The sequence below is a fragment of the Candoia aspera genome, chromosome 16, assembly GCF_035149785.1.
Source record: "Candoia aspera isolate rCanAsp1 chromosome 16, rCanAsp1.hap2, whole genome shotgun sequence".
Classification (NCBI taxonomy): domain Eukaryota; kingdom Metazoa; phylum Chordata; class Lepidosauria; order Squamata; family Boidae; genus Candoia; species Candoia aspera.
Window position 1 is genome coordinate 7,737,181 of NC_086168.1, and position 17,295 is coordinate 7,754,475.

Below are 17,295 nucleotides of genomic sequence, written 5' to 3' on the forward strand. Positions count from 1 at the left end.
GGGATGGGGAGGGGGATGTCCCCGTTTACTCCCGTTTATTGGGCCGCTGCCAGCAATGGAGGGAAAAAATAACATTGACACAAGATGCAATCAGAAGGAATTGGGGGTATCAGCCACGGAGCTCAAATCCACAATTATCCCGTTCCCAAAGTCTTCCAAAGGGTCCCGGTGGCAAATTAAAGAGGGGGCGGGGAAGCAAGAAGCGTTAACAATTCGCGGGCGGTTTATCCCCAGCAACCTGGGCCTGCGAGGTATACTGCCTCCGGCCATGGAGGCTCCACCCTGCCTCCGCGCGCGGGAAAGCCTCGTCCCCGAAGTTGGCGTTCTTGTCGGAGGGGGGAAAAGGGTTCCCCGCCCCTCTCGGCCGAGAGGATGCAACTTACAGGAGGAGCTGGGGGCGGGGCGGTGGAAAGCCGCCGCGCTAATTGCACGAGCCAAACCGAAATAATTCGCGGGAAAAAAAGGGAGAAAAAGCAGAGTAAAAGAAGAAGGGGGAGGAGGAGAAAAGATGGCGCCCCGCCGCCACCAGGTTGCTTGCAGGGAGCTACGGCCGCCCAAGGGCGCGCGAGGACTTTGCTGAGCGCGGTGATGCGCTCGGGACACCCCGGTCGGGGCGCGGATACGTCGAGGCTTACTTCTGAGCCAGCCCCCCTCTTCGCCCTCGGGGCATTTCCTCCGCGCCTCGCCATGGAGCAGGGCAGGGAGCCGGCCTCGTAGGAGCCCACCGTCCGGCCCCGCAAGTAGGTAAGGGGGCGCAGGGAGGAGGGGGCGCGGGAAGTTGGCAAGCGCGACCTTTTTGCAGCGCAAGCCAACCGGGTTTATCCCATCATCATTGGGAGAGGGATGATTTCAGAGTCCGGATCGTTTGGCTTTTTCTAACCACAAATTTCGGAGTTACCCCCCTCAAAGAAAAAACGAATCTCGATTTCATTTGGGCAGGGTGGCACCTTTAGAACTGGGTTGGAGCTAAGTGGGACCCTTGGGGGGGGCTGCAGTTGCCCCCTCTAACCTTAGCCAGAACGTTACCCCCCCCGCCCCGCAGCCTCTTGGCACCACCCAGGGCTGCACGCCGCCCGTTCCCACAGCACGCCTGGGCGTGCAGACTTAAGGCTTTCACCAGCCACTTCGGGGCTTCTGCTGCTACTGCAACCGGCCTCCTCCTCCGGCTGGGCGGGACCTGCCCGTGGACACAGGGAGGACCGGTGGGTGGTGGGCATCAGCCGCCCTTCTTGGCGGCCCTCCTCGGGAGCAAACCGCCCCGACCTCTCTGCGGTGGCACCGGGGGTCTGATCCAGCAAAGGTGGGTAGGAGCGCCTGGCGGAGCGGCCCAAAACGAAAGCAGCGCGCAATTCGAATTGCTTTGCAAAGAGGGGGAGTGGAGGGTGGGGGTGGGGGTGGGGAGGTCTCTATGCGGGGGAGGGGTCAGGAGAGGGTGGCTCTGTGTTACCGGCAAGTGTCTCCCCTCCCCACTTTTTCTGCAAAGGCGAGAGAGGTCTGATCTTCCCGTAAATATAATTGAAAGGGAGGTAACTTTTGGTAATTCCAATCCTCTCCCCGCAATTTCCGCTCTTCACTGCAGAGATACTCGGCTTTCTGGCTTGGGTCGGTAACTTTATCGACCGCATCTTTTCTCTCCTGGTCCCCCGCCCCGCCTCCCCGGAAACCTTTGACGTTCGAGACCCCACCTAGCCTAAAATGGATATATACTCGAGTTTGGACCTCTTTTTTTTAAACTTTTGAATCAGCCAATGAGAGCCCGTGGAGGGGAGAACTAGCTCTCAGTCACTTACAGCCTGGGAGATTTGCAAAATAAAAAATACATATTTTTAAAAAAACCCGGGGTGGGGATGGAGATTATGATTCTGCATGGTAAGGTGGTTCTGACACAACTTGGAAAGAGAGGAGACAAGAAGGGAAAGGAGGAGGCTGGTAGCAGGTAGCACATCCATTTCTACCCACCCACAGGAAAGATGAGTGGCCAGCCTTCCAAGTGAGGAGGGGGGTGGGCTAGATGGAACCTCCCTGGCTAGATGCAGTATCAAAGGTGTAAGAGGCTGCTTATATCTGCTTAATAATCTGAAATTAATATTCGTCTCCAGCCAGGCTTCTGGAAATGCAACACGATGTCGGTCTCATTTATTTATGAAGCTTCCTTTATCTCTGAGATCCCACGTCTTTATTTCAGTTTTATTTCTGGGGTTTACTCTTCATCTGCTCAGTTGGGACGGTTGATAAAGTTAGCGAACATGCTGGTGGGCAAGGCTTTGTTTTAGTACCAGCATCCTTTGCCTTGCACCCACCTTCTTCCAAAGGGAGACAATTCCAGGAGAATTTGCAGAACAGCGTTTGGGCTTGTTTTTTTTAAGGAATCAAAATTGATGTAATCTGCGCAAGTCATGGAAATGCAAAATTCTTGCCAAAGACTTCTAGGAAAAAACATCCAGAGCAGAAAACTTAAAAAAAATATATTTCTCAATTTTGCATTTGCATAATCATGGGTTTTCTGAAAAGCAAAGCGGATGAATTCCAGGCCTCGTCCTTGGAAAACCAGAGGCACTTTTTGTAGTTTGGAACGTTTAACGAAGGATTCTGGGAAGTGAAGTTTGAACCTTTTTGGGGGCCTCAGAATGGGAAGTGTGGTACCACTTAACCTTACTCTCCACTGTGGTGGTATCTCTGCTTAAGCCAGTGGCCTGCCTATTTGAATATGCCCCATCTGTTTGGTTCAAGGCACTACAGTACAATATCAGCGTACGATTTTCACTCCTTTCCTGGATGCTCCTTAATAGTTTCTGCCAATCCTGCAGGAGTAAAACCATGGTTTTTACTAGGCCCCCCTTGAGATGCAACAGACTTTTTACATGCCAAGTGGGTGCTGTGGGTGTCGAGCTACAAGAAAGGCATGATTTCTGAGCTGACCTCCTTAAACATGGAATGAATATACCTATTGACTGAAATGTCAGGGGTGGTCCTATCTTTATCAGAATATGGATGGTGCATTAGATGCACCAGCACATCAGTTTGCAGTCTGATTGGCTGCAAGGTTCTATTTATGAAGGGAGTAGCCAAGTATATTCCATGGAATTCTGCCCTGTCAGAAATCGGGGCGGAGCTGTCTCATCCTGCTCTCAATAAAAGCATCTTTCCTGTTAATCCTTCCAGTATCCTATGGGCTCTTCCTACAGTTTTCCCAAGACAGGAGGTTCCATAGCCCATCAGCTATCTAGGGGCCTGGAACATCAGTCAAGATGTGTTCAGCCGACATCTAGAGCAACAGTCCAACGAGGCTGTTCTTGGCACCCAGCCCTGCTCCCAAGCATCCTGGCCATTTTGATCTCCCTCCGGAGAGATGGGCGGTGACAAATGTGATAAATAAATAAATCTCCAGAAAGCTCTGCCTCCCTGAACTGTGCAATAGTCAGCTTGGGCAAGTGACCTATAATGTTTTCACTGACGCAGCTGGCTGTGCAGACATTGGAATGCCACAATCTTCACACGGGTTGAACGCTGCCAAGTGAGAGCAAATATAGAACTTGGCAAAGGGAACCATGCTACTAGCTCCCTGGACATCTTTCTTTCTTGCTCTTTGGACTAAAAGCACGTTGAGTGGTGGGTGTTACGGGATGAACTCAGGCCAGATGTGACTACAGCCATCAGCTGTGCCTACCAACAGGCTTGGCACATTGTTTCCGGTTATACAGATGACCTTATGGAAATTACACGGTACAGCCAAGAGTGGTGGGTCTCCCACTTCTGCATGTTTGCTACACTAGAACTGTCATGAGTAAGGATGGCGAGCAGGGGGCTCCCTTCCAGACTGTTAAGCGCATGCGTAGCACTGAGGAATTGGGCAGCCATTCAAAGAGACACAGATCGGGACCGCCTTAACCTGTGGGGTTTATATGGCTGGGTTTTTCCCACGCTTGTTCAGTTTGTTAGGATTCCTGTTATGTATGAGCAATAAAACATTAGAGACCAGATCCCTGTCTCAGAGTGTTTCCTGGGAGTCAGGACAAGAACCCTCTTAAAAACAAAATCCATTCAATCGTGTCCGATTCACGGAAACTGCCTGGACAATTCCCTGCAGTTTTCTTGGCAAGGTTTTTCGGAAGTGGTTTGCCATTGCCTGCTTCCTAGGGTGAGAGGGAGTGACTGGCCCAAGGTCACCCAGCTGGCTTTGTGCCCAAGGTGGGACTAGAACTCAGGTCTCCCGGTTTCTAGCCTGGTGCCTTAACCACAACCCCAAACTGGCTCTCTTAGAGCCCTCTTGGGTCAGTACAAATGTCCAGCATCTCCAATGCCACTCAATCGGTCAGGTGGCCTTGAAAACTCACAAACAGGCCAGGCGACTGGGGCTGTGCAGCAGTTCAGTTTTGATCTCCAAAAGATGCTTTGCAGCACAATCTTAAAGCTTGGGGATTGCATGGCAGCCTTTGGTTTAATGTAATCCAGCTGGCGAAAATCTGCCTGTTCTAAATATCTCAATTTCTGCTGTCTTAAAACTGCAACTTGGCAGCCGCGGGCAATAACAGATCAAAAAATTTGGACTTTGTAAGAGAGTGTTGTGTTGTTGTGTTAATCCTAGCTACACAATTTTAAAAATGATACTTTTTTCTTTTCTGTTTTAGCCCAAGGGCCATGGGGACTCCTGACACTGGGCACATCTATGCAGCCATTGGACACCTGCAGCAATCGATGGCAGATTGGGCAGCCAAAAACCAGGACAGTCGGCGAGAGCTGATGGTTAAATTGCCAGAAGGACAGTATGTCCTGTGCCGTTGGACTGATGGACTTTATTATCTTGGGAAGATCAAGAGGGTAAATAATACTTTCTCCCTTTCCCTTTCCTGTCTCCCTGATTTCTCCAAGCTGTTTTCTTTCTGTTTTTATTTATTTATTCTTGTAACATTTGTATCTTCTTTTTCTGCTACAAACAGCAATAGTTGGATACCCTCAAAAGCAAGTGAGGGAACGGAAGGGATAATTAATAACCTTTGGGTTCACAGAGCATGTTGAGTTAGCTCAAATGGGGTGGATAATTCATCGTTTATGGCAGCCTTTCTCAACCTTCTGACCCTTGAAATTTTTTTCAAGCCTCGGGGAACCCCTGCACATTCAGGCTCAAAGATAGGCCAGAAGTTGCAAAATTATTATATTCGTTTCATGGGTAGGCCTGTATGTATGCCTTAACAGTGTTCTCAGACTGAGAATAAAGAGTGAAACTTACCTCTTTAATGTGAAGTTGCCCGAATTTAAAATAATTTTTTAAATAAATCGTGATCTCCCAGGGAACCCCTAGCGACCTCTTGTGGAACTCTAGCATGCCCTGGAACCCTGGTTTAGGGTGTTGGGGGAATCCTACCTTTCTCTTTCCCGGCAGCATAAACCAGATGTAGCATGAGTTGTGAACACAGGAACTGTATTTTGCTACCTTAGCGGGTTGTGGGAATGCAGCCATTAACCAGCATCGAAGACAGGCTCAGAAGTGGGGAAGAACAAAGCGGATGCACCAATCAGAAGGGAATTGCAAAAAGTTAACTAGCATAGCCTCAATGGGGGCAGATATGGAAAAAGCCCAGATTGGAGCTTCTTTGATTGATCTTTTTGCCCTGTTTTCGAGTAGGTAGCTAATTATATCTCCCTCTGCCCAGAGCCTACTTTCTAAGTTGGGATGGAGAGAGAATAATCTATGGCCATTTCCAAAACGATGTGTCTCCATCCTTTTACTGGCACTACCTCGCCCTTCCTTCTCTTATCCTCATATAAGCCAGTTCTTTGGACACCTACATTTTTGTGCAAAATGTTCCTTTTTCCCCCCAGTGCTCATCCTTTCTGAGATGCCCAGGGGGGTGAGGTTGGGGCATTTAATCTTTTGCTCTCTGCTCTGGTCTAGCTTCAGATCAGGTCCTGTGGTATCTCTAAACCAGGGACGCCCTCAGCTTTCTCTGAGCTGAGCCTTTGAGCAGGGGGCTGAGGCTGGACTCCAAAGATGGAGAAGACTTGGCGATGCTAGAATACCGAAGTGTTTATATGTCATTGGAATGCGATTGATTAAACACAATGAGTGTGGTAGCTGCTTTCGCACAATATTTAAATTTGTTCCCTTCTGTTCCTTCGACACCTGAAATCTGATGGCAATTTTGAGCGGGATTCCAGGAACACACTCAAGTTTTTCAGGGCTGTGTGTAATTGCTTGGCCTCAGGTTGCACACCCTTTCTGTACTGGGCATTAGGCTTTGACCTGCTTTTTTCTCTCCTTTTTCTGCATTTACAGGTGAGTGATGCTAAGCAGAGCTGCCTGGTTACCTTTGAAGATAACTCCAAATACTGGGTGCTTTGGAAGGACATCCAGCATGGTGCGTGAACTCCCCCGGTCTCTCCCCCTTGGGGAATTCTCAGCATCTTCAGGCACTCTTGCTGCAGATGGGTGATGGAATGAATGGGGACTAGAATCTTGCAGGGTAGAGTTGGGGTGAGCAAGATCTCCTTGGAACAGGTGGATTTAACTTCCTGCCCCTCAGAATAGAAGGCATGTTTTGGGTGGTTTTCTGGTGTGCAAACTTTGTGTTCAAGGGAGCAGTTTTGGAGCAGATTATTCAGAAACGTGATTTCCCCACCTTACCCCCCCCCGGTTATTTTTTGAAATGGCACAGTTCATTCTGGTCTCTATCATATGGCGGATATTATGGTTGAATAAAGACCTCAGAGAAAGGGCAAAGTGCATGGGCTGCTCTGAAGACAGAAGAAATTGTCCTGAAGACAGAATAATTACTCTGAAGACAAAAGAAAGAAATGTCTTTTCTCTGCTCCCAATCACACCCTCTTCTGAGCAGTGGAGAGTTAAACATGGCATCCTTTGCAGTAAACCTGGGTGCAGGGGGTTAGCCAGCCTGAAAACATAAGTCTTGCCAAAGGAAAGGATCACCTCTGACTCAGTGGCAGTTGGAAAATGTGGGCTATCCACTTACTCTAATGTGCTTTCCCCACCAGGCTACCCTTCAAATGCTTGGATTACGGTTCTAAGTGCCTCTAGATCAGACTTACCGGAGCTCTTTTTTCCCTGTCCCTGCTTTCTAGCTGGTGTACCTGGTGAAGAACCCAAATGTAACATCTGCCTGGGGAAGACAGCAGGCCCTCTGAATGAGATCTTGATCTGTGGGAAATGTGGCCTGGGTGAGAACATTTTCCAGATCTTCCTCTGTCCTGGTTTCGGGTGGGCATGGATCATCCCTGCTATTCTTGTTTCTCTGCAGGGTGTGAGGATTTGACGCACCCTCTTCTGGGTAGTGGTATGCAAAAAGTTTAAAATTCAAAACATTTCCAGCTTGAGTTCAAAATGCCCCTTTGACACTTGAAGGAGCTGTTCTGCCTTTATCAGAGGCCTTCCCCACCCCAAAACCCCACTTCTTGCTCCAGACATCTCTTTTGGACTCTGAAGAAGAAGGGCCATTCCACCCTTGAAACCTTTCAGGAGTGGTAAGAACAGCATTAGAAGGCTTCTGGTAAAACTGGGGAGATCTGTTTTGAACTCAACTTCTTTTGAGCCACTTGAGTCCAAAGTGACCTGTATGGTCCTGGAATGGAGTTGTTGGTAAAGCTGTGGATGCTCCTGCATTCCAGCTTCCAGGATGATTGGAAACATTCTGTTTCTCCTTCCTCCTTGTCAGGTTACCACCAGCAGTGCCACATCCCACTGGTGGGGAGCCTTGAAGAGTCCTTGACCCCATGGTTTTGTCGGAGATGTATCTTTGTACTGGCTGTGCGGGTGAGTGGTGCAATTCATTGAATCATGTGCACAGCACAATTTTCTTCATGTCATTCCTGCAGGAAAATCTAAGGAGTTTTGAAGAACATTAGAAAGGCGGGGGGGGGGGGGCATCAGGAGCTAAGCAGAACAGAGATTTGAATGAGTGTCCATCAATGCGCTTTTCAAATTGGATCACCTGATGGCTTTGATGCTTTGAATGGAATCCAGCACCTTCAAATTGATTGGATGGACTTCTAACAATTCAACTTGTAGACTGAACTGCAAATCTAAACCATAGGCTGGCCCTGGACGGGTTGATTCAAGGGAGCTTCTGTCCTCATTCCAGATTCCAAGAACCCCGCTTAGTTTTCCAGGAAAAAGCCTTGGAATCTGCACAATTTTCTTTTTTAGAAATCTTGCTGTTATAGAGTACATAAAAACCAGAATGAATAACAGCAACGAACAAACAAACAAAAAACTTAATTTGGCTGAAGCTATGTCTATAATAACTTTGACAAGATTTCTTGATAGGTTTACTCATCTTTGTTAGTCACTTTCCTTTCTTTCCCCCCCAAAAAGTGATTATATTTTTCAAGAAGAAAACATGGGGGAATCATTTATTTTAAATGTATATTTTTGAAAGGATATAAGAAATACAATACAAGAATCGAGTACAAGTTAAGGGTTACAAGTGGGTAAACTGAAATACTATATGACTAATATATTGTAACGTGTCATCGAAAGCTTTTGATACTACGAGGTATATACATCCATTTTCTAATCAAAATACGCCCCTATTAAACTTAAAGCTAGAAGTACTCGATTAACACAGTTCAGACCATTAAAAAAAAGACAGTTGGTAGTAAGTATATGTTAAAAACAATACTGTAAATTATACATCAGATTAAGATACAAATTCAAAAACCCGAATTTTGGATGTGGCACAATTTATTTAAAAATTTATTTAATCACAATTCTGTGAATAAATGGCTAGCATATGAATGGTTTGCCAATCAGAATGAGATTTTACATCAGTTTTACTTTTTAAACACAAAGGTCAACTTGGGTGTGTGTTGGTTTGTTTTATTTATTTATTATTCAAGTTTTGCTACCGCCCATCTCCCCCAAAAGGGGGACTTGGTGTTCGACTTGGGTGTTTGTTGAATGGTCGTTACATCCTGAGAAATCTGCCGCAACTTTCCATTCCAAAATGGTGCTAAGTGGGGACATCCCTGGGGAGGTTGAAAAAGTCAAGATGGCAGTGGCCACTGGGTGATCAAAAGTCCTGTCGATCTTGGTATGCGTTGTGTGTGTGACATGGGCAAAAAGGGCTTCAATTGCACGATGGCGGCTATCAATGACTTCATTGGCCCTTTGACAGATGCCACTTTGACTAAACGATGGTGGGAGGAGAGGAATTATGGAATTGAGAATGAATAGAAAATGCTGTCAATTGTTGCTTCCCCAGAAAGGTGGTGCGTTACGAAAGGGAGCAATCGCCAGAGCACTTCAGATGGTCAAAATGGTCCGGTGCTATAATCTGGAGCAGCTGCAATGGGATTCCCTGCACAGAACAAATCAACAGCAATGTTACTGCTACTGTGGTGGGCCCGGCGAGTAAGCTCAATTTAGGACAATGTGGGGGGCGTCTGAGGGGTGGGCAAATTCTGGCAGCTAAGCCAACAGTACAGGTAGAGGTACAGGTAGTCCTCGTTTAGCAACCAAAAGTGGGACCAGCGACTTGGTCGTTAAGTGAAGTGGTTGCTTAGTGAAACAGCAACTGTGCTTACCATCTTACTTCAGCTGTCCTTTGCTTACAGACCTGCGAAGGTTGTAAATGTGGGGGCTGGCCGTAGAGTTGCTTTTTCATCGCTCGTCAGTGTGGACGGCCACTGTACGAGGCAGTCGCTAAACGAGGATAACCTATAGACATAGATACGTTTTCCCATTCCTTCTCAGGTGGTACCTGAAAATGCTGCAGTGCAGTGAGTGCCGACAGTGGTTTCACGAAGCTTGCATACAGTGCCTTAACCACCCAATGCTGTTCGGAGATCGGTAGGTACGGCCGGAGCCCTGCTGACTGAGGAGGATGGGGTTTGTAGTCCGACCCATATCCAAGGCAGCAGCTGGGGTGGGAAGCTGATTAAGGGTCTTGTATCGGTCTGAAATCAGTAATTGGAGCATATTCTCTCTCTTGTGTCTTCCAGATTTTATATTTTCTACTGTACAGTGTGCAATCAGGGTCCGGAGTACCTCAAACGATTGCCTTTGAGATGGTAAGATGCCCCCCTCCCCAAAAAAGATTTCCACGCTGCATGTCCCAGTGCACCAGGCACCACTTACCCCTTGGAACAAAAGAAGCAGCAAAGCAGGTTACATCATGGAGCGCTTCTTCCATTCTAATCCTAGGTTTTAAAAGGTGGTTTGCAGATTCAGGCTTGTTTCCCAGAAGGGTCAACCGTAACAACCTCAGCAACGGACTTAGAAGCTGGGTGGCATTCTTGTCATTTTTAGCACAGTGCTGTTTTTAAAACTTCTCCTGGAGCAGGAAACGTTTGGAATGGCATGCCTTATTCTGAGCAACTGAGAGCCGAGGAAATGGGGCATTTGTGTGATATCAGTAACAAGTTGTCATACCTTATTCAAAGGTTTTACTGTTCAGATTTTTATGAATTGTATGGTTTTGTTAGGTTAATCATTGGGAGCCACTGTTGAGGAGGAGGATGGTGATGATGATGATGATGATGATATTTTTATGGAGGTGCACAAGGCTAATACAAAGAAAGAAAGATTTGGCCATCATGACACGTTATCCCTGTCCCCTTGCCTGGTGCTATAAAAATTGCCGTCGTCTTCCTGCAGCCATTCCCCCCAATGGGAAGGTCATTGTCTCCTTTGTTTCCTGCCCACACACAGGGTTGATGTTGTGCATCTTGCCATCTACAACCTGAGTGTGCAAAGTAAGAAGAAATATTTTGACTTTGAGGAAATCTTGGCCTTTGTCCATCACCACTGGGACCATTTTCAGCTTGGGAAGGTATGTGGTGCGAGCGTCAAATCATTTTCTTTATTTGTTATTGGCTTCTGTTTGAACGTGAGCTATCTTCCAGAAGAGCTGGGGTATTTTTATAAGCTGCCATTGCTAAATGAAAGATACTTCATGCATGGAAGTTTCCCGTATGGCAAGAACGTGGGTGCACAGCGAGGGTTTGATAGGGATCTCCTCCACTCTCAACTTGGCATTAAACCTGGGACCTTTGGGGTTGCAAATAAATTCTCCAAGTTTTTGCCTCTTTTCAAAACCTAAAAGCAAGATTCCAGCAACAGAAGCTAAGACAAGTAAGAATGGGTCTATGAAATCCCACAGATCTGGTTAGAGAAGGGGATGCTGGATTAGAGAGAGCTTGGCTTAGTCCCCCAAAGATGTTCTTATGTAGGCGCTAAAAGCTCATTTGGGACTGACCTTGCCTTAAAATCTCTTCCCCAGTTGACAGCAACTCCTGTGGCAGAACAAGGCCCCCTTCTTTTGGATGCACTAAATAGTTACAAAAGCAGGTGAGCTGAAAAGAGTCTGTCTCCCCATTGCTTCTGCAACCGGTGCAGAGATTCAGTGGTCTGCATGCATTTGGAAGAGCCTCCTTTCTGTATTCTTCTGCCTTTAACCCTTTCCAATCAGCCTGTGCTGGGAATATCTTCACAGCGGGCTTGGCCGGGCTGCCCGTTGCCTTGTCCTGAGCTGTTGAGGCATTGTGAGGACAGGGACTTAAACAGAGAGGCAGCAAAGGACTCTTCCGTTTCCCCGTTGTGTCATCTCAGTTCAGTCATTTTTCTTTTAAGGGTGGGGTTATCACAGGCCTGGGAAGCTGTTATCCTTGCCACTGTGGGCTATGGATAATTCCTGAGGTCAGAGCAGGACTGTTCTGCAAATTGCAGAAAGTCAAGTCAGAATGCTAGTGTTTTAATGCAGCTATGTGTGAGCCAGTTTGGTGCAGTGGTTAAGGCACCAGGCTAGAAACCGGGAGGCGGTGAGTTCTAGTCCTGCCTTAGGCACGAAGCTGGGTGACCCTGCTCCAGTCCCTCTCTCTCAGCCCTAGGAAGGAGGCAAGGGCAAACCACTGCTGAAAAACCTACCCAGAAAACTGCAGGGGCTTGTCCAGGCAGTCTCTGAGAATCACACACGATTGAACAGATTAAAAAAACAAATTCAGCAATATGTTAGGCAAGACTTATGGTTGATAAGTGGTTTTGTTTTGTTTTGTTTTAATTTCTCAATGAAATCTCATCGAGCCAAGATTCTGGATTTTCTTGGCGGCTTTTCAGGTTTCTCTGTGGGAAGGAGATCAAGAAAAAGAAATGCATCTTCCGCTTGCGGGTTCGAGTCCCCCCTAATCCTCCAAGCAAAATTCTCCCGGAGAAGTTGGCGGGACTGGTTGGTGGCAGGACGAATGAGCCGAAGAAAAAGGGGAAACTCGCCTATTCGCACAAAAGCAGGTCTGTGGAAGCAAGCAGAGGCTCTTAGCTTGGTCTTTTGATTTCTCCCTTGGTGCCGCCTGTCTGATTTCTTCTTATTTTTCTCTTTCTCTCCAGTTTGCTCCCCCACCAATCCCAGCATGAAAGGAGAAGGAAAAAGTCCAAATTCCTCTTGGAGGATGCAATTCCAAGTGTTAGTTTGCTAAAATTACCGGTTTGCTTGGCTTTAAAAAAAGCAGACACCTCTGCTGTTGGGAATTGCCCCGAGATTTCTTGTGGGATTGGGAGAGGCCTGGTGGGTTTTCTTGCAGATGAATTTCCCACTTGAGGGTGCTGGATAACGGCTGTTGTTCTTGCCTTCCTTTTTCCTTCCTGCTACAGAGCGATTTTGCCTCTGCTTGGAGCACTAACCATCACCTGGCCAGCATCTTCGATTTCTCCCTGGATGAAATTCAGAGTCTAAAAAGGTAACAGCTTGCAAGCTGCACGTGGATTCACTTAATGACCATTTTGCTCAGCAACCGAAATTCTGATCTCAATAGTGGTCGTTAAGCGAGGACTACCTGTATGGCAAATATCCCTGGTTGGGCTGCTGATTGCTGGCCCTCTTCGTGTGCTCAGAAGCGCTGCGGGTCCTTCATGTGCTCTGTGACTCAGCCTTGGTGTAAGCCTAGCTGAGCGGTGTTAATTCTCTTTTCTAGTGCCAGCTCAGGCCACGTTTTCCTCTCTGATGTAGATTCCATGGATGCTGCCAGCACATCGGGCTCAGCTTCAACTAGCTTGTCCTGTGAATCAAGGTGGTACCAATATTTATAAACTCAAAAGCCTTCTCCCTTTAAAAAGGGGTTCGCCCCCTGAAAGTTTTATAATTGGCCTGTAGGAAAAAATAAATGGAAGGCCAGCCTGTTTAGTTAAACTGGCTAGCCCTCTTCCCACCACCTGCTGATTTCCTGAAGTCCAGCTCTCGTTGTCCTCAGTCATCATCCACAGTTGCTGGGGAGCCCTTTGGGAAGAAGCCAGCTCAGATAAGGTTGATGGCCAGCTTTCAAAGCCGTGAGTTAAGGTGGTCCTTTCACAACATTTCTGAGTGCAGTAATATCAAAATGCCTGTGGGCGCTGGCAAAAAAGTTGTTTTCTTAATTTAAAGAAATGCCTTCACTGAAAAGAGAGCGAAATGAGGTGGGCTCGATTAATTTCATTATTCACTGTTTTTCATGCATGGGTTACTTGTCTCCTTTCCCATTCCAAACATCTTTGCTTGCAGGCTGTCTGTTGCCTTTACCAAACACATACTCACGCGCACACATTCACACGCATCCCACCATCCCCTTAAAGGCTGCATCGGGCTCACAAAAGATACCCTGCCATTTTACAACATGGGAAACGAGAACTCTAATTTCCAACCAACTGTTTCACCTCGTGCCATAGCCCTAAGACGCGCTTTCTTACCATCTTTTGCCAGAAGGAATGTCGGTAGCCGGAAGCGCAAACTGTCCGCTAAAACATACACGCCACTGGACACCAAGCAGAAATGTTCCGAGCATCCTCGGAGGATGGCCCCCCGCTGCTCCTTGGACGACAGCGAGCCAGCCAGCAGTCCGGATTGCCCGGACAATGCTATTGATTGCCACACTTTGGAGAGCTTGAGCGAAGATGACTTGTCCCTCTCCCACCTCAAGTCGTCCATCAGCAACTACTTTGGAGCCACAGGCCGGTTAATTTGTGGGGAGAAATATCAAGTGTTGGCTCGGAGGGTGAGCCCAGAGGGAAAAGTGGAATATCTAGTGGAATGGGAGGGCAACACCCCTTACTGATGTGTGTCGGGGTCCGGCACGTGGAGCCCTAAGAAAGGAACAGGGTGGGGATGGGGGAACCAACTCCTAGAGTCGTACGATCTGGTGGCAAGGCCAGATTTGCCTTTAACGGCCTCTGTTTCAGGCCAATTTTCCAGCCTGTCCAAAACTCCCTGCTGTAAACCTTAACTGGGCCCTTTGGGTTGGGCTAAAGATTGAGGAGGTAATGTGGGTGGCCAAGTATTGCTCAATCTTAGCTTGGTTTGGCCGTTAGGGGGAAAAGGAGGAGCGAATTCCCAGTGTGGCCCTGTAGAAATGATACCAACTGGACAAGACTGGCTTTATCCAACATGGTGCCTCTTTTCCCCTGTGGTAAAGGATAGCAAGAGCCCAAGGGGGATAAGCAGATAGCCCTGCCTAGCATGGGGAACAAGCAGAGGGTTGGCATTGAAGTGTAAAGCAGGCTGAAAGGATGGCTTGGGTAGGAAGGCATGTAAGAATAGAGCCGAAGAGCAGAACCCAGGTACCCCTTCAAGCCTCTGGGTGCACCCCAAGGATCCCTTCCCAGTAGAGTTGCAGTTTTAATGTGACAAAAGGGAGGAATTAGGAAATGCATTAGAAACACACATTAATTTGAACTTGACATTCGGTTGGGGAGGCTCCAGCCTTGTTTGTTTTGGCTTGATGGTTTTAGGAATATGTCTCCAGCTTCCAAGCCATGTATAGTCTCGGGCTGGGAAAGGCTCTGCACTACCACCGTTGCATCTTTTCATGCCTTGGGAAGATGCAAACTCAGTTTTGCCTTGGCTCTGAGCAGAACTGCTGCCATTTTGCCATTCTGTCTCTTCATTCAAAGCACGGCGATCATTTTCCTGGGTCATCGGGACATTTGGTAACCCTGCCTGAGAAGAAAAATGAGGTTGAGAAGTGTATTCTCACTAGACTCTGGAATAAGTATTAAAAACAAGATGTCCTCAGCCTCACAACAGCTGGAATTTGTGATCTTCTGCTGGGTGTTTTTGAAACTGGTTGTTTAGGGCCAGATTTTTTCTTTGGAAATTGCTGTATAGAGGGTTGGTCTGGGGAAGGGTCCCAATTCCATGCAGAAGAAACTGGGTTTCCCAGAATCTCTTAGGCTGTGAGTGTGAATGTGCAAGGTTGGTGTGACCTTCGGTAGGAGGCTCATTTAAAAGCTAGTCAGGGCATAGATCCAGTGGGAATTATAGAGGATAAAGAGTTTGGGCAATGGAGAGACAGAACCTGCATCTCTAAGGCTTTCTCCAGAGATTGAAGGTGGCACCTTGAAGGTTTAAAGAAATTTCTTCCTCCCACTGTGGAAGAGGGTTCTGCTTTTCTACCTCATTCTAAGGGTGCTTGAGAATTTCTTTTGAATTTCTCTGGGTGTTTTTGAGCTGATCTTATGACTGGAGGTGGTGAAGGGGGCTACTGCTAACTGTTTTCTGTTACGTGCCTTTTCATGATTTTGTCTCCTCCTTGGCTGATCATACTTCCTAAGTCGGAAAAGCCTCCTGGGCTGAGTGCCATCCTTGTATCTCTTCTTGTCCAAGAAGCCAGAAAGCCTGCAGATGGTTGAGGGAGGAGTTTGTTCCCCCTCTTTCCATCCTTCTGCAGCCTCCCTGAAATCCAAATCTGAAAAACCTTCTGAAGGAGTTTCTTCTCATGGTCTTCTCTTGAGGTTCAGTGGAAAGATGAGAAGCCAAGGAGGCTGCAGATAGCTGGAGCAGAAATCTATGAAGAAAGGCAGGACCTTCTTGCTTCTCCCTTGGCTACGAAATAATATAAAAATGCCACCCTTTATCCAAGAGAATGTAAGCCATGTTCTCTTTTCCTCTGAAAGAAAGTTCAAGAACAATTTATTCATCTATCCAGCTGAGAGTGGTAGAAAGAAATACAGGAGGAACTTTTAGCATGGCACCAATTATGCTACAGGTGAACTTGGTGGCAGTGGCTACGAGAGATGAAGCCTCCCTCCCTCCCTTCCGCCAGTGTCCTTATGTCCAGTGAGAAAATGGAGCTGCTGAAATAAAATCTACACATTCGGGAGTACAAGGTGGTAAACCCTGATCTGGAAGGGTGACCCAGATCATTTAGGCTGCACAACAGGGTTGCATTTTTTCAGTAGTCCTCTATAAAATAATACTTTATGTACTGACAGGCTAGCATATCAGGGTTCTAACACATTCCTCTTGAACTGGCCCCCTCTTGAACTGGCCCATTTTGGGTGAGGCTATTGAACTAAAGAATGTACTGTCCCGTAAAAAGAGGTTTGCAATTGTTCGACTGCTTTGGATGAAAGCCTGAAATTTGGCTGCTGCATTTTAAGTGACCAAGGACCCTTCTTCCCTTTTTCAAGTGCCTACATACATACATACATACATACATATTTGTTATCATCCCCAGAAGAAAGGATTTGCAGAGCAATTCTGAATTTAGTTGCATTTGCCTGCTCCTGTTTGCACAGTTAAGTTCTAGGCCCCTACAGACAAGAGAGGGCCTCTAAAATATATATTCTTTTTCCTCAAGAGGGATTTATTTGTATGTTTAATTATTATAATTATTTTTGCATTGGTTTGGACTGAACTTGTAAATGCTTCTGTGCACCTTCACGGTCTCAAGGCTGCTGTTTTTTGATAACTGACCTTGTGTGTGTTCATTCCATTCAAAGTGTAATTAATGTGTCAGATGTACAGCTATTAAAAAAAAATCTTGATAACTTTGCCATGTCTTTGTATTGCTGGCACTGGGTGAGAGGTTGATGGATGTGGGCGGAACCCTACCAGAAGGGAAAGGGGCAGAGAAGGAAAAGGACAAATCCAGTTTTCCTGTTTTCTGGTGCAAAGGCTGATTTCAGGCAGATGTATCTTTGGATAGCAACCCAAAATAATTCATAATGATTGATTGGTGTAACCCATAGTATCATTGTTCGGCCTGAGTTTGTTTTTTCCAAGACATGTTATATAAATTGCTTATATAAAGCGCAAGCCAGGGGCATATAAAGAAAAAAAAGAACAGCGCATGTCTAAATTGCTCTCCTTCCCTCCCCTGCTACCATCCCTGCTAACGGGCTGAAACTGGATCAAGCGTCCGATTTTCTTTACACTTTGAGTCCCGTTTTGATTCAGGGACTGGGTTTTTAAAACACAGCTGAGCGTCATAGGGGTATAGAAAGAATGACACAACCCCTCATGTGGGGTAAAAAACTGAGGCAAGACAAAGCGGGTAGAGCCCCCAAAGTGCACGCGCGGCAGCCCTTGACTTTACAAG

At 46.9% G+C, this 17,295-nt stretch overlaps 1 protein-coding gene across 1 annotated transcript; it reads left to right on the top strand.

Moving 5' to 3' along the window:
• The first annotated feature begins 499 nt into the window (after window positions 1-499).
• On the top strand, window positions 500-16,729 carry PHF19 (PHD finger protein 19). Its single transcript, XM_063316174.1, has 15 exons — window positions 500-744; window positions 4,629-4,818; window positions 6,275-6,356; window positions 7,078-7,173; window positions 7,668-7,765; window positions 9,216-9,364; window positions 9,707-9,802; window positions 9,955-10,023; window positions 10,664-10,784; window positions 11,235-11,302; window positions 12,068-12,238; window positions 12,335-12,410; window positions 12,599-12,684; window positions 12,919-13,014; window positions 13,680-16,729. Exons 2-15 carry the CDS (start codon window positions 4,639-4,641, stop codon window positions 14,029-14,031), a joined length of 1,740 nt encoding a protein of 579 aa, XP_063172244.1. The 5' UTR covers window positions 500-744; window positions 4,629-4,638; the 3' UTR covers window positions 14,032-16,729.
• The last annotated feature ends 566 nt before the right edge of the window (window positions 16,730-17,295 follow it).

Coding starts and splice junctions, on each gene's coding strand:
- PHF19 (XM_063316174.1), top strand. CDS start 4,639: ATGGGGACTCCTGACACTGGGCACATCTATGCAGCCATTGGACACCTG. Junction 6,357..7,077: donor TTGGAAGGACATCCAGCATG/GTGCGTGAACTC, acceptor CCTGCTTTCTAG/CTGGTGTACCTGGTGAAGAA. Junction 10,785..11,234: donor ACCATTTTCAGCTTGGGAAG/GTATGTGGTGCG, acceptor TCTCTTCCCCAG/TTGACAGCAACTCCTGTGGC.